Source organism: Talpa occidentalis, unplaced genomic scaffold (assembly GCF_014898055.3).
Source record: "Talpa occidentalis isolate TD23 unplaced genomic scaffold, MPIMG_talOcc4v2.1 talOcc4.16, whole genome shotgun sequence".
Taxonomy (NCBI): Eukaryota; Metazoa; Chordata; class Mammalia; order Eulipotyphla; family Talpidae; genus Talpa; species Talpa occidentalis.
This window is the reverse complement of record NW_023601653.1, coordinates 77,556,965-77,573,797: the sequence shown is the minus strand read 5'-3', so window position 1 is coordinate 77,573,797 and position 16,833 is coordinate 77,556,965. Positions and strand designations below refer to the sequence as shown.

Sequence of the window (16,833 nt, the reverse complement as noted above, 5' to 3'; positions counted from 1 at the left end):
GGAAGAAGCTGATGGAAACAGCTATCCCCAACTCTGTCCTTATAGTCTGATGGTGAGCCCTGCCTGCTTGCTAAACATTTATTTATTTATTTAAAAATATTTATCTTATTTATTTATGCATACAAGAGCTGGGGTGTAAGCCAGAGATGGGGGGCAGTGAGAGGATTCACCAGGGACAGAGTGGGGAGCAGAACAGGCGGATCTACTGAAATACACTGTTGAAGGGACAACGGGCAAGACAGGAGAGGTCTGGGGTGCCACGTGGGTATCTCCCTGGCTGGGGATCGAACTTGTGCTGTGGTGGCTGCGGATAGCTTCATAGAGCTGAGACTTAATCCCTTGTGCCTCCAGGGAGTCCCCACTAAACATTTAAACATACTGCATTTCCTCCTATTTGTGGCACAAACAGTTTCATTAAGCTGAAATAACCTTTATTTATCCTCTGGAGTTCAGCTAAGATGTCACTTCTTTCAGGAGCTGATTCAATCTCTTGGTGTGAAAGCACCATCACAACCGTTTGCTCCCTAGAGCGAGATACAGTATCTAGCTTACTCAGGGCTTTCAACTGAGCACCAAGAGCAGAGTACACAGGAGGCACTGAATAAATCTTTGCTGAATGAAGTCCCCACATTTATCAAGCACCATGTGCTTCACTTCATTAACTCCTCACAATAACCTTATCCGTAAATATTCATCAGTGAGACTAGAGAAGGAACTTGCCTCAGGTCAGGCAATTGCACAGTCAGGACTGGACCTAGGTCATGTTGATGCCAAGGACAGTGTCATTTGTTTTCCGCATTGCATGCATTATCCCACTGAAAAGCCAGTGTTCTAAATTCTAAGAGAGTAAGAAAGGCTCAAGGGATTGAACACAGACATAATGAGTCCTAATGGAGTAGTCACAGAAATGGTGGAGCTAGGAAGAGACAGAAATAAAGAGGTTTTGGAATCAGAAGACTTTAATGACTAGCACAATGTTGAGGGAGACCTAGGCTAGAAGTCAGATAAATTACATGGGTACACTAGTATGGCCTTGGGCAAGTGACAGAATAGCCACTGGTTTGCTTTCTCATTTTTGAGATGCAGATAATTATACCTGCCTTTGGAGTTATGAGTACTATGTAATATAGCTGTGTAAAAAGTTAGTGCCTGGTATAAAGAAAGCGTGTGATAAATGGAGTAAAGTATCATTCCTAGGAGAAGTTGACATCAGTGCCAGATACATTTTTTTTTAAGGATTTATTTATTAATGCATACAAAAACTGGAGTATAGGCCAGAGGTGGGGGTGGGTGAGAGGATTCACCAGAGACAGAGTGGGGAACAGAACAGGCAAATTGGTTGGAATATACTGCTGAGGGGAGCAGCGGACAAAACAGGAGAGGTCTGCTGCATATGTGGATCACCTCCCTGGCCAGGAATCGAATTCATGCAGCAGTGGCTGGTGATAGCTGGATGGTGCTAAGACTTACCCCCTTGCGCCACCAGGGAAGTTCCCAGATACACATTAAAGATTGGCAAGGATGCAGTCTGAATTAAAGCTATTGGATGTGAGAAATGTTTTACTTTTAAGAATGGTGAATTCTTTTTTTTTCTCCTGATTTTTTTTTTCATGTTGATGATACAGTACTTTGTTTTTTCTTACATCATTGTTCATTTTTGCGCAGTAATTGGTTTCTCTCCGCAACCCCAATATGAAATGGGTTGGCCTGACTGTGGGGCGTCACCCACATATTTAAAAGGGACTTATAATGAGATTCAACCACACGTATACACAAAAAACCACAGGTACACACAAAAAGGTTAATAAAGGGTTTATTTACAAAAGGGGGAAGTGAAGAAATGAATAACTCAGAAATGACTAACCCTTTGGTGAATGTGTCCTACTGTTTCCACTGACCTGGATCCCCAATAGCACACTGAAAACCGGGGAAAAACCAAGGGCCCCAAGGCCCACATGTCTGGTGATACCAAGCCTGGCTGTTTAACTCCACCCCCAGCTCCTCCCTTTGGTGGTGATGACATTATGGGATTTGTAGTCCTTGGTGTCTTAGATCTCTTTGGTCTGGATTGGGGGTGGGGTCCATAAAACCCATTTGTGGAGTTTGTTTGGGACATCTTTCCTCCCAACAGGTGTAGTCCCTGTAATTCTCCTGCCATATTCACCCGTAAGCCATCACCATAGTGCCTTGTGCTCATCCCTCTCTTCACCTCCCCCTGCTGTATCCCTAAGATCTATGGTCAGCTTGCAAGGTTTTTCTTTTTCTTGACTTTTTTTTTTCAGTTTCTCTGTATTCCACATTTAAGCATGATCATCCCATATTTATCTTTTTCCTTCTGACTAATTTTGATTAGCATAATCCCTTCCCGCTTCATCCATGTTGCTGAAATGTCATGAGTTTATCTTTTTGATTGCTGAGTAGTATTCCACTATGTGTATATATACAACTTTTTCATCCATTAGTCTGCTTTGGGGGCATTTTGGTTGTTTCCATATCTATCTTGGCAATTGTAAATAGTGCTGCAATAAACATAGGAGGGCAGGTTTCTTTTCGAATGAGTGTTTTTGTATTCTTTGGGTATCTTTGGATAGATTCCTAGGAGTGGAATTCCTGGGTCAAATGGTAGATCAATTTTTAGTGTGGTGAGGAACCTCCACACAGCTTTCCATAGTGGCTGGACTGGTCTGCAGTCCCACCAGTAATGTAAGAAGTTTCCTTTTTCTCCACATCCTTGCCAGTATTTGTTATTTCCAGTTTTTTTAATGTTGGCCAAGGACTGGTGAGTTCTGAATGATGATTTTCCTGTGTGATCTTCCACAGGAGATGTGGTATTTCTCATACATATTTGGTCTTCTTCCAGAGGTCCTGGCTCACAGCTCCCAAAGCCTTGGAAATTCCTTAGTATTGAGAGTGTTAAGAGTGCCTTGAGTGTCTCTTGTTATGTTGATAAAGTGACTCTGGAACAAACACCAGAGGATTAAGGGGGCCTAGTCACCAGGGAAACCAACTGGAACTTTCAGTCCCAACCGCTGACCTCAGGGAGGGGAGAGCAGCTGGACGCCGTGTTCAATGGCCTGTGAGTTTAACAGCCATGCCTTGGTAATGAAACTTCCATAAAAACCCAAGAGGAGAGACTCCAGTTCAGAGAAGATTTGGGGACAGTGGTGCCCCTGGAGAGGAGCTCCACTCCTCTTCCCCCATACCTTGTCCTGTGCTTCTCTAACATCCTCTGTCACTCAAATAGGGTCAGAATAGCATGGGAAAAGGCCTCAGAGCGATAAGGGAGACTCAAGAGATGGGCACAGCAAATTGTAAAGGGAATTAACCAGACACTCCCTGGACTAAGGGCTGTGAAGGACTAACAGGATATTCCGGATGGGCGATAAAGAAAAAGGGACTCTAAGATAAGGGCTGGGACACAAGATGTAATGTTTTTGGGCACAGAGGCATTTGGCAGAGTGAGTGTGACCACTGAGAATTAGCCAGTCACGGGAGACTGATGGGGCTTTAGCATAGTTAGGGAGAGAATGTCTATATTCTCTGAGGCCCAACTCCATTATGGTGTCTTTGCGCCTCCCTGGCTGTGGGCCTGGAAGTCCCACTTTGTTTCTGTTTCTTTTCTCCTTAATAAACTTTTTTCTTTTCATATCTGTTTCTCTAAACAAACTTGCCTCTTTTTGCTTGCTTGCCCGAGAGTCAGCAAAATTCCTGCTCTGGCTTCGTGAGACACCAACCCGTGGTGGTCTCGGGGCTAGGACTCAGTGCTGCCACCGTCTCCTGGGATCCGTTCCTGGCTAGTCTCCCAAGACTAGGCCTGACAACCTGAAATTATGCTAATATTCTTTGTGACAACTCAGACACCTAGTGACTAAAGGGATTTCCCAATTCCTATGTGCTGTTCTAGCAAACTGGAGGTGGGTGTTTGGGAACCTGATTTATAGCAACTAGCTGTTCAGAAGCACAGGTAATAATCTGGTCTTGCCAGGCACTCAAGTCTGACAGAGAAACTCCAGTTTGAAGTCTGGGGCTTGCAACAGACTGAAGTGGAGAGACTCTTGAGAGACTGAGTCCTTAGTCTAAAGAATCCGGGTAGTGTCAGAAATGGGTTGAATTCTCAGCCATCCTGCTGGTGTCCAAGAATTGCTTGTTGGTGTAGGGAAATCTGTCCACCCACCCATTGGAAATTCATCTCAGGACACCAACTACACAGGAAAGCACACAGAGGGCCCCATCAAAATGTAACAATGCGCTTAAAAAGGACTTTTGTTGTGGGCTTTCTCAACACCGTTTCCACTTTTCCCAGCCCATGCCTGTTTTCATTTGGAGTATATACAGCTTTCCTTGTTCAGTACACATGGTCTGGGTATGTCCAGGGGTGAAGAACTGTGACCCATACTTGAGCCAATCAACAAAATCCATCTCCTTGAAACATTATTGTTGGGTCAGGGATGTGCTTGTGACCCAGCACTATCAGTAGCGATACCGGAATTGTAGGTTTTCAGGCCTAGTGTCCCAGCCAGGAACGGATCCCAGGCTGCAGGGGCAGCGCTGAGTCCCAGCCACTAGACCAAGGGTTGGTGTCTCACGAAGCTGCAGCAGGAACTTCGCAGTCGCTCAGGCAAGCAAGCAAGAAGAGGCAGGTTTGTTTAGAGGAAGAAAACGTTTACTGAGGAGAAAAGGAACAGAAATAAAGTGGGACTCCCAGGCCATGGAACCAGGCCAGGGAGTGGCAAGGAAGCCAAAGTGGAGCCGTGTCTTACGGAACATAGACCTTCTTTCCCTAATTATTCTAAAGCTCCACCAGTCTCTTTGTGATTGGTTAGTTTTCGGTTGTCTCACTCATTGCCTGAATGTCTCTGTGCCCAGAACTAAGTCTCTGTGTCCCAGCCCGTATCTTTTTTTCTTCATTGTCCTCTATTTGGAATGTCTTGTTGACCCTAAGTTCATAAAATAAGTCCCTAATGTCTTAAGTTCTGGGGTGTTTGATTAGTCCCCTTTGGAATTTGTTGTCCTTATCTTTGGAGCCTTCCTTCACTCTCCTGTAGTCCCTGCACTGTCCTTGAGGCTGCCTAATTATCCCTAACTTGCCCTAGGATTTATTTCCCCCCTCTACAGTGGAGCCCCTAACTGCCGTTAGGGCAAAGGACGTTGGTCTGGTCAATGACTGCTTCCTGCTGAAAGTGGGCGACGTGGGGAGGCAGTCAGGGCTCCACAGCAGGGCAATGATCTAAGGGAACTTGGAAGGACAGTGTAGGCTTTATAGTGGGTTACATCTGTAGGACCCTATGGAGTTTGATGGTTTCCAGGCAAGAGATGATCTCGATGAGAGCATTGAGGATGTAGGGCCCAAGCAAGAGAAAAATGGAGAAAAGAAAAGGTTTTAGTTTAAGAGTAAGGAGGTCACAAACTCCTTTAACTTTAGCCATCAGCAGGTCTAGGGCTTTGGGGTTTTACATAACCACTGAGACTAGGGATTTTAAGGAGCATTGCTAGGCTACTATTGCAAACACCTGGAGGTGTAGAAGCCAAAATGACAGAATCAGTGAGAACTAGGGCTTCAGTACCATTTTTATCTTTTGTAGCAGCAGCTAGGAAAGCCAATAGTGGCTGAGGCTGCTAGTTTGGAATTTAGTTACAATTTTTTATCCTAATAGAGGAAGTTAGGAAAACAAAACTAAAAATGTATAAACAAGTAGCCTTGTGCTGTAAAGTGTCCTTGCTAAGGTTGGCCATTTGTACTAGTGAGGGGAACAATCGAGTGGGACTCAGCACTGCCACTGCAGCCTGGGATCCGTTCCTGGCTGGAACACTAGGCCTGAAAACCTGCAATTCCGGTATCAGTAGTAAGAGCCAGCTGAGACTCAATCTAGAATGTTGGTTGGACTAGAATGTTGGTTGGACTTTTGCAAAAGTAGGCTTGATCTTTCCAACTGATTTTGCACCCCAGAAGCACAAAGATTGGCACAAGTTCAATGGCCTCATCACCTGATAGGCTAAACAGAGGCAGTCAGACATGAAGGTAGACACTGTCTAGCTCCTAATAATGTTATCTGAGCTCTGCTCAGGCTGTGCCTGCACTTCTCTGCCCCAATGCTTTTCACTAACTTGAGTCAATAAAACCCTTCTTTTGCTTAAGCCTTTTTGGTTGGGATTTCTGACACTTGCAATCAAAGGAATCCTAAGAAACGCAGGATCTAAAAGATACTGGACATGTTTCTGTTTCACTTTGCATGAGCTTAGTCACTTTTCAGATTCTTGGGATGATCATAAGCGTGTGTTTTCTGAGCCCAAGGAGGAAAACAGTGATGATTATTAAAACAGCTTTTGTGATTTGGGCAATCAGGGCTTCTAAGATTTTCTCAATAATTTGTAGAATGTAAAATTCATTGCTGTACACTTCAGTTTTGTCTATAGGAAGTGAGGATATTTGTCACACTACTTAGGCAAGAGAGACTTAATAAGAATGTGACCAGTACTGTGTATGTTATTTTCCTTCCAAGATGCTAGTGACATTTTGCCATGTCTGCAAGTGCCTTTTAATATTTCTCAGTCACTAGACTGACTTAACCAATAGTGAGATGGGTAGACTAAGGAGAGTCCTACTCTGGGAAATTGTAGGGGAAAGAGATAAATGTTGCAGAGTTCAGGAAGCCTGAGATAAGTGTCCTAATTTCTGTCCAACGATAACTGTTTTCATGTTCAAGAGAGTTAAAATAGTAAGCTGCTTTTCTTTCTGCTCCAAACATTTTACAAATGGGATCTTTGGATTTTTACTTTTTTTTCTTTTTTTAAAGATTTATTTATTTATTTATACAAGCACTGGGTACAGTCAGAAGCGCAGGAGGGTGAGAGAATTCACCAGAGCCAGAGCAGGGAGCAGAACAGGCAGACTGACAAAATACACTGCTGAGGGGAGCAGCGGGTACGGCAGGAGAGGTCTGTGCACCATGTGGGACCCTCCCCGGTGGCCCGGGGATGGAACCGGCACGGCAGAGGCTGCAGGGCAGCTTTGCAGCCCAGCGCTTAACCACTGCACTACCAGGGGAGGCCCTGAATTTTTACTTTTCAAAACCCATTTTGATCCTACCAAATTTGTTTTTTTCTAAAATGTACTAGCTGTGTTTATTGTTACCTGGCAATGGAGAGAAAATCTGTACATTTAAAGTTTAAGTCTTCACAATGAAGAAAAGCCTTCCCAGAAACTTTAAAAAAAAGAAAGAAACCAAGCCAGCAGAGATATAAACATTAATTTTATTTCCATTCCTAAAATGTATGATTTGGTTGATTTGACATTTAAAATAGTCCCTTTGCAAAAAATCTCAGAAAATAAACTATATAAAATACAAATTATTGCAGAAAATCTTAATCTTAAACCTTATGGCTGACCAATCTAACTCTTGTTTTTAAGCACTTGTGATGATTTTCCATAGTTGCAAGGAATAAAAACATAGTCATTTCCATAATTGCAAGGAATAAAAAAATCATCTTGGGGCAGGAATGTAAATTTGATCAGAATAATAATATAAAAATACTTGTTTACTTCTCTACAAGCTTAACAATTGCCTGTAATTAGTGCACCTGATTACACCTGGTTTTCCTAGTTAGAGTTGACCTTTTCTTGACTGCAGTCCACTATATTCAGTAAAGTACATGCTAGATAACAAAATGAACCCAAGAACTTAACTGCCTCAAATAGTTTTATGGATCTACTCAAGTGTTAAGTACAATATTTATGTTAAGAATTAAGACTGGAATGCTGAAGAACAAACAATACTAGAATAATCCATGTAACAAAGCAGGGCAGAACTAGGTGTATCTTCCTGGTACATTCATTTTGAAAGCCAGCCCAGCGATTACTCAGAATAACAAATCAATTCAGATTTCTATTTTTAAAGTCTGTGCTATTTAGATTTGGATTTTCGACTAGTATTTCTTTATTCAATTTGTGAAAAATCTTTTCACTTTTCTCCTGCCAGTCAGTCTTTTGAGTGAGTTAACTGCCTGTTAGCACCAAACTTTCAAAGAGGGAAAAACTAAAAGTTTTTGGGTAACAATGTAAGTAAAATAGTTGGACTGTTTTTGAAGTTACTTAATAATGTAAAGTTGAGAATGGTAGACTTTAAGTAGGAAATTCCACTGTTTGCTTTTAAGAGAGTTCGAAGGTGATTTTTGTGTGGGTTTGGTTTTGATTCTTTGGAGAAAATGGCTAAATAGGTCACAAAATAAACATAGGAGTGAAATTCAGTTTTACCTTTAAAAAAAAAAAAAAAAAAAAAAATGGTTTCTCTTCTGCCAAGCAGTATATTAAGTGTAAAACTGAAGCCTTAAGTAATCTGAGCCATTCACCTCTCTATTCCCCCTTCACTATTTCACAGCATATCCATAGATGTGGGGGCGCACCAGCTCCCAGGGCAGCGGGGCCTGTAGGTGCTGGAGCTTCAGCTTAGAGAAACCTGCCCTCTCCAGCGCCTTCCAGCTTTCTCTGGTCAGGTTGCACCCATCAAACAGAAGGAACCAGGCTGGATTCAGGACTTGCTGCCAGAAGTAATTCCAGGTAGACCGTTCAGCTACTACGTGCTCCATGAAATAAAAAGCCCCTCCCTGAGAAAGAAAAACACATTTCAAGAATTTTAGTTTTTGGAAAAGAGATATTTAAAATGACAGAAGTGGGCCTCCCCGGTGGCGCAGCGGTAGAGCGCTGGGTTGCGAAGCTGCCCGCAGCCTCTGCGGCGCCGGTTCGATTCCCGGCTGCTCCCCGGCCACCGGAGGAGGGTCCCACATGGTGCGCAGACCTCTCCTGCCACCCGCTGCTCCCCTCAGCAGTGTACTTCGGTCCTTCTGCCTGTTCTGCTCCCCGCTCTGGCTCTGGTGAATTCTCTCACCCTCCCGCGCTTCTGACTGTACCCAGTGCATGTATAAACAAAACAAATGAACAAACAAATAAATAAATAAATAAAACATGCCTCTATAAAAAAAAAAAAAAAAAAAAAAATAAAATGACAGAAGTTTCAGATTTTAATGGCCCTAAAGGCCAACTTGAGGAAAAGAGATGGATAAATGAAAACTTACTGAGCCACCTTTTGATTTATAGTTTCATCTTTTGTCGACTTTTGTAAGGTTGCCAATCAAACAGTTAACACATTTTATGATCATAAAAGTGATACATAACAGTAGCTGCACACAGGTGCTATACCTTAATGCCTATCACCTGTTAACTCGCTTAATCCTCACATCAACATATTTGGTAAGCCTTTGTAAGGTCAGGAATGGCCCGGAGCAGGTTTTCTAGGATCCAGCAGACCAGGTAAAGGAGGAGTCAGAGTCCTCAGTGGTTTTTTGCAGGTTTTTAATTGGGATTTAGCGGGTACACGGCAGGCAGGGGTGCTGGGGGATTGGGGGCTGGCAGGCCTCCCAGCCCCCAGCAGGTCTTCACTCTGGGCTCTCCGGCCTTCTCTCAGCTCCTGCTTCTCTTGCTTCTCTCTCAGCTTCTGCTGGCATCCCCTTAACTCCGCCCTTAAAAGCCCAGTGGAATCCCATCTACCTAGACCCACACCCTACTCCAGGTGCCCGCCATCAGGCATGCTTTCGGGACCACAAGGTTCTGTCATCTATCCTAATGGCGGGAGGGCAGAAAAGCCTGATACCTTTTACCTTACCCTACAGCGTTATTATTATCATTCCTGATTTTATAGATGAGGAAACTAAGTCATAAAGAAAATAATCAACTTTTCGAAGGTCACAAGCTTGTAAATACCAGACAAGTTTTGAACCAAGATAGTCTGGCTGCAGGGGTTGGCAAAACCGTGTCATCAAAATTTTAGAGAACACAGAAAAATTTTAAAAGAAACAATCACGCACCACCCATCACTGTGGGATACTTTTGTTAGGATTTTGTGCATACTTTTATATGAATATTGATTTTTTCCTAAAACTACTATTGTAACATATATTCTGTTTTGTAATCTGTTTTTTTTTTTTTTTTTTTTTTATAGAGGCATGCTTTATTTATTTGTTTGCTGGTTTCTTTGTTTTGTTTATACATGCACTGGGTACAGTCAGAAGCGCGGGAGGGCGAGAGAATTCACCAGAGCCAGAGCGGGGAGCAGAGCAGGCAGAAGGACCGAAGTACACTGCTGAGGGGAGCAGCGGGCGGCAGGAGAGGTCTGCGCGCCATGTGGGACCCTCCTCCGGTGGCCGGGGAGCAGCCGGGGATCGAACCGGCGCCGCAGAGGCCGCGCGCAGCTTCGCAGCCCAGCGCTCAACCGCTGCGCCACCGGGGAGGCCCCTGTAATCTGTTTTTAACATTATTTTAAAACATGATTTTATCATCTGTCAGAGAAGGGATTAACATCCAAAATGAATAAATAACTCATACAACTCAACAATGAAAAAAAACAAACCTAATTAAAAAACGGGCAGTGGGGCCTCCCTGGTGACACAAGGGGTTAAGACGCAGCACTAGGATGCTATCTGTGGCACGAGTTCGATCCCCGGCCAGGGAGTTACCCACATGGCACAGCAGACCTCTCCTGTCTCGCCCACTGTTCCCCTCAGCAGTGGATTTCAGTAGATCTGCCTGTTCTGCTCCCCACTGTCTCTGGTGAATCCTCTCACTCCCAGCACCTCTGGCCTGTACCCTGATTCTTGTGTGCATAAATAAATAATCTTAAAAAAAGTTCCATAGAATAGGACAAGAGACAGGAGAGGTGGCTTATAGCACACATTCAGCCAGAGTGCCTGTCACCCACTGAAGCTGATGTTCAGTAAATACCTGGATATGCAAATTTGGGGTCAGAAGAGGGAGCTGAGCTAACTATCTAGGTTTGGAAACCATCTGTGTATTTGTGGTAATTGAAAACTTGCAGAGTCATGAGATTGCCCAGGGTGAGCCAAAAAAAGAAACTCTAGCATTTAGGGGATGGCCAGCCAGCAAAAGAGGTAGAAATGTTGATGTCAGAGAGAGAAAGAGCCCCAGTGACAAGCACTGTGATGCGATAGCTGCATTACAGAAAGTCCTGCAACTCTGGGAAGATTCTTTTTTTCCTTCACTTGAAGTAACATTGCATTCTGACATTATATGCTTCAGGTGTGCATCATTAAAAATCAATACGTGTGTCTGCTACATTAAATTCACCACCGAGAGTCCAATTCTATCCACGTACAACTTTCCCCTTTTACCCTCTTGGGTCCCCTTCTTATCTGGTAACCACTAATTGGACAAGTTTCTTAATCTCTGTGAGTCTGTTTCCTCAAGCCAACATGAAGATGCTTGCCTTAAAGGACTTGTGAGGGCTAGAAGAACATGTGAGAAAGTGCCACAGCAGAAAGTAGGTGCTTTGCAGGAGCTAAGGAAGACTACAAGAATATGATCCCGCTAAGAGTATTACCAGGACTAGAAGAACAGATTAATTGTCCCTTGCCCTGCAGGGGTTTTGTAAGATTAGTGCCACTGCAGTGCCTGCTCTTGGGATGTAAGGACTGGCTCAGCATAAGAATCAGGACTTTTTCCTTTACTTCTTTGATGCTGACCTATCCTTGAACCAGAGACAGAATTGTATTACTGCCCTATCACCAAATCCTTTTTGTCCTCAGGAACTTCCTCAACTAGAAGAATAAAACTGGGCATTACATAACATCCTTTTAGCCTAGAACAGTAAATTCAAAGGTTAAAGTATTTTATGTTCCAACATGTTTAGAATAAAATCATTTTAAATTAGTTTTTGAAAACTAAAGGCAATATGTGAAAATTACATATTAGTATAAAGATTTTCAAGCCAAACAAGAAGGTATAAAATGAAAACTAATTTCTCCCCTGCAATCCCACTTCTAAGAGGTAACCACTGTCAATAGCTTGTCTGTCATTCTATCAGTATGTCGTTCATATGTGTTATATAATAACACATATAATGGACTATATGGAATATATAATAGAATAAGCTCCCAATATTCTACACCTTGATTCCTTTTTTTTTTTTTAAGATTTATTTATTTATTTATACAAGCACTGGGGTATGGTCAGAAGCGCAGGAGGGTGAGAGAATTCACCAGAGCCAGAGGGGAGAGCAGAGCAGGCAGACTGACGAAGTACACTGCTGAGGGGAGCAGCGGGCGGCAGGAGAGGTCTGTCGCGCCATGTGGGACCCTCGCTCGGCGGCCGGGGACGGAACCGGTGCTGCAGAGGCTGCGGGCAGCATCGCAACCCAGTGCTCAACGGCTGCGCCACCGGGGAGGCCCTTGATTCCTTTTTTTTTTTTATGTTAACATTATTTCTTGGAGATTTGTTTTTCATAATAGCATAGATAATTCTTCCTTGTCATTTTGTCACCTGCACGGAATCCTTTATACTTTGTGACAATCTACTTGAATAGCTTCCTATTGTTGGCCCTTTGGGTTATTTCCAGTTTGAGCAATTACAAGTACTGTAATTAATATCTCTGCATGTGGATAAATATTTGCATATTTGTGCAGGATAGCTACAGGATAAATCCTAGTGGCTAAAAGAGTATGTGTACTTAAAATTTTGATGCTATCAAACTGCCCTCCAAAGAAGGTACTACCTCCAACGTGCATGGGGTGCCCCCTTGTCGCCTTGTGGGACGGCAACATTGGGAGTGGCGCAGGGTGGAGGAAAAATAACTCAAAGTTCAAGTAGTGAGAAAGAGAGAGAGAGGCCTAGAAGAGCAACATCTCTGGAGATATAGTGCCAATTTCCAGGCCTGTCTCACATTTATTTGGGGGTCAGAATTCAAGGAAGGTGGGCAGGTCCATGGAGAAATGTGCTTGGTGGGGATGTAGATGGGGATGTATAGTAGTCTGGCACAAGCTGGGGCGGAGTGAATAGGGGCTGTTGCTTAGGCCTCCACTATTGCTGATCAAAACATCCTATCTCAGGCCTCCCTGGTGGTGCAAGGGATAAAGCACAGCGCTGTGAAGCTACCCACATGGCACAGCAGACCTCTCCTGATTCACCCGCTGCTCCCCTCAGCAGTGTACTTCGATCAATCTGCCTGTTCTGTTCCCCACTCTGTCTCTGGTGAGTCCTCTCACACACACACCCCGCCCCCGCACCTCTGGCCTACATCCCAGTTCTTGTATGCATAAATACATAAATCTTTAAAAACAAACAAAACAAAATATCCTGCCTCTAGTCCCTGTTAACACTTAACTTCCTGTCAAGGGGTACAGCTGGTGATACCAATCTGGCCATAACGTTGCCTGCTGTTTTCAGCGGATCTCCTCATACCAAGACTTTTTCCTGGTCCAGGATCCCTGCCTGACTCTACATTGAGCTTAACCAGCAGCAACTTTGGGCACCAAGCAAAATCTCAAGAACAAGGGGAGATGGCGGATCCCCACCCCATCTCCCATCCCCACTCCAAAACTATATTGACCTTAAAAGTTTCTGACATTTGGGCCTCCCCGGTGGCGCAGCGGTTGAGCGCTGGGTTGCGAAGCTGCCCGCGGCCTCTGCAGCGCCGGTTCGATCCCCAGCTGTTCCCCGGCCACCGGAGGAGGGTCCCACATGGCGCGCAGACCTCTCCTGCCGCCCGCTGCTCCCCTCAGCAGTGTACTTCGGTCCTTCTGCCTGCTCTGCTCCCCGCTCTGGCTCTGGTGAATTCTCTCACCCTCCCGCGCTTCTGACTGTACCCAGTGCATGTATAAACAAAACAAACAAACAAACCAGCAAACAAATAAATAAATCATGCCTCTATTAAAAAAAAAAAAAGTTTCTGACATTTAATATGTAAAAACAGTCACTTGCTTTAATTTGTTGTTTTAATTGAGAATAATGTTGAGCATGTTAATCACATAATTGGCTAGTTTTACCTATATTTCTGTTCCAGTTCTTTGCCTATTTTTCTCTTGTGTTTTCCTTACTGATTTAAAAAGTCCCATTGATCTTATTGACTTGTTTCTTTTAATATAAAGGAAGTTAACCCTTTGTCTGCGAGCCCCAGAGAATACTTTTTCCAAGTTTGTTTTCACACCTTGGTTTTTTATACTTTTTTCTTGCCAGAAGCTTTAAAGTCTAAACTATTCAGATTTATCAATCTTTCCTGTCCTGTTCTCAGGCTTTAAAAAATTCAAGTGTCTTCTCTATAGTTTTATGTTAGAATTTTTTTTTTAAAGATTTATTTATTTAATTATACAAGCACTGGGTATAGTCAGAAGCACGGGAGGGTGAGAGAATTCACCAGAGCCAGAGAGGAGAGCAGAACAGGCAGACTGACGAAGTACACTGCTGAGGAGAGCAGCGGGCGGCAGGAGAGGTCTGTGGCGCCATGTGGGACCCTCGCCCGGCAGCTGGGGATTGAACTGTAGCAACCCAGAGCTCAACCGCTGCGCCACCGGGGAGGCCCTGTTAGAATGTTTTTTAAAGATTTATTTATGCATACAAGAACTGGGGTACAGGCCAGAGGTGTGGGGGGTGTGTGTGAGAGGATTCACCAGAGACAGAGTGGGGAGCAGAACAGGCAGATTGAAATATACTGATGAGGGGGGCAGCAGGCGAGGCAAGAGAGGTCTACTGCGCCATGTGGGTAGCTCCCTGGCCGGGGATCTAACTCCTTCTGAAACTGCCTTAGATGTGGGGTCACTGCTAGCCAGGCACCCTCGCCCCGCACTCACCGGCCGTAGCACCCTGCGCACCTCCTGGAGAATCTTCTCCTGGCTGTTCACTGAGCACAGAACCAGGGTGCAAACCACCACGTCCACGGAGCCGTCAGCCACCTGGTGCATGTTCTCCCCCACGGCCACTATGAAGTGCTCGAACTGCAGGTGTCGGTTCTTGGCAACACTATCGATCAAGAACTTCTCAAAGTTGGGGTTGGGGTCAATACAGGTTACCTTGCATCCGGGCGGGTAGAACTTGAAGTTGGCCCCGGTGCCACACCCCACCTCCAGCAGGGAGAGCTTCCCGGAGGGACCCGCGAAGTCCTGCAGGTTGCTGAAGAGCTCCCGCTTCTTGCTCATCATCTGCTCATTATACATCACGGTGAACTTTTGCATGAAGTAGGGGAACCATTTTTTACATATCCAACTCCACACCCCCAGAAAGTTCAGCAGGTATATGGGAAGCGTCAGGACGCCGACAGCCAGTCGGAGGATAAAGATAGTAAGTGCCATTACTCAGAAGAGGGAAAAAAAACAGAACAAAACAAAAAAGTTAGAGACTCAACTCCTTTACTTTGCCCGATGAAAGTGGTGCTGAAAACACCCTGCTCCAGTCAAGTACAAGGCAAGCGTCCACTTCACCTAATTAGTAGGCAGCTAGCAAAAGCTGACTCATTGCTTAATTTTCATGAAGCCAAATGAGAGGGTTCCCAGCTTCTCTTTAGAAGGAAAGTTGAATTACCTTATTGCCACTCCAATCCTATTTCCCCTTCTCTGGGCTTGCAGAGGACAGCTAGTTTCCCACTGGAGTTTTATATGCACACGGCACTCCGACCCCATCCGGGCTCCCAATGGCCTCTTCAAGGAAAGCAATCTGTGGGTGGAGCCAGGTCAAATCAGAAGGTTGCTGCCCGGGCTCCCTTACAACGTCACCACCCCGCCTACTCCATCTCTGCCCGCCCCCCACCTACCCCCCTCAACCCCCCCAACACCCCTCTATCAGCCTCCACACACATGCACACATGAACACCCCTCCCTGTTTTTTTAAAAAGGAAGTGAAGGGATATGCCTGCCTGGCCACACATAGTTAAGAATTTTCCCTTGTGCATTCTCGGCTGAAGCTCTCCTACGTTGATAACAGGATTATTCAGCCCGAGTCACTGTTTGGGAGCCATCCATGTTTTAAAGGAAAAGTTTCAACTTCAAATTGTGCCCAGCTACTGCATTTCTCAGCTAATGTACTTACAGTAGCCCCAGGATATTCACATTTGGGAGCCTAAAGATTTCAGAAAATAGCTTGAGGCATCCCTCTTCTTTTAACCAGCAAGTCTGAGCACCAGGGTGGTCAGGGGAAACAGTTTAAAAAATAATGGCCGTGTTGGGGCCTCCCCTGGTGGTGCAACGGTTGAGCGCTGGGCTGCGAGGCTGCCCGCAGCCACTGCAGCACTGGTTCGTTCCCAAAAAAAAGAAAAATAATGCCCATGTTTTCTTTTCTCAACTGGGTGGTAGATACAGGGAATGTTCTGTGGTTCATTAATTGTTATACCCCAGGCATTTTATAAATATTATATGTATTCCATTTTCAACAGCTTTCTTTTTTTTTTTTGATTTTTTTTTTTTTAATACAGGCATGTTTTTTCTTTATTTGTTTGCTTGTTTGTTTGTTTTGTTTATACATGCACTGGGTACAGTCAGAAGCACAGGAGGGTGAGAGAATTCACCAGAGCCAGAGCGGGGAGCAGAGCAGGCAGAAGGACCGAAGGACACTGCTGAGGGGAGCAGCGGGTGGCAGGAGGGGTCTGCGCGCCATGTGGGATCCTCCTGCGGTGGCCGGGGAGCAGCCGGGGATTGAACCGGCGCCGCAGAGGCCGTGGGCAGCTTCGCAACCCAGTGCCCAACCGCTGCGCCACCGGGGAGGCCCTCAACAGCTTTCTTGAGGTGAACTTGACGTGCAATAAATGTACATACTTAGAGTGTGTTGTCTGATAAGTTTTGATCCGTGCACATCTGTAAAACCATTTCAAGTTCCTGAAGCTAGCACCTGCAAGTTTCCTCTCACCCTTGTGACCCCATCCCAAGGCTTTCTCTCACCAGACATGAACTTGCATGTCCCGGCAGCATTCATGCATGTGGAGTCCTGTACTTGGTCTTGCATCCTTTGCTTAACATAACTGCCAGTTACTCAGCATAACTGCCTTACAGTTATGCTGATGATTTTAT

General features: G+C 44.8%; 1 protein-coding gene across 1 annotated transcript; it reads right to left on the bottom strand.

The window, feature by feature from the left end:
• Nucleotides 1-7,224: 7,224 nt before the first annotated feature.
• TMT1A (thiol methyltransferase 1A) lies at nucleotides 7,225-15,503 on the bottom strand. Its single transcript, XM_037514731.2, has 3 exons — nucleotides 15,356-15,503; nucleotides 14,629-15,128; nucleotides 7,225-8,601 (listed from the first exon to the last, which is right to left on the bottom strand). Exons 2-3 carry the CDS (start codon nucleotides 15,124-15,126, stop codon nucleotides 8,365-8,367), a joined length of 735 nt encoding a protein of 244 aa, XP_037370628.1. The 5' UTR covers nucleotides 15,127-15,128; nucleotides 15,356-15,503; the 3' UTR covers nucleotides 7,225-8,364.
• Between the last annotated feature and the right edge of the window lie 1,330 nt (nucleotides 15,504-16,833).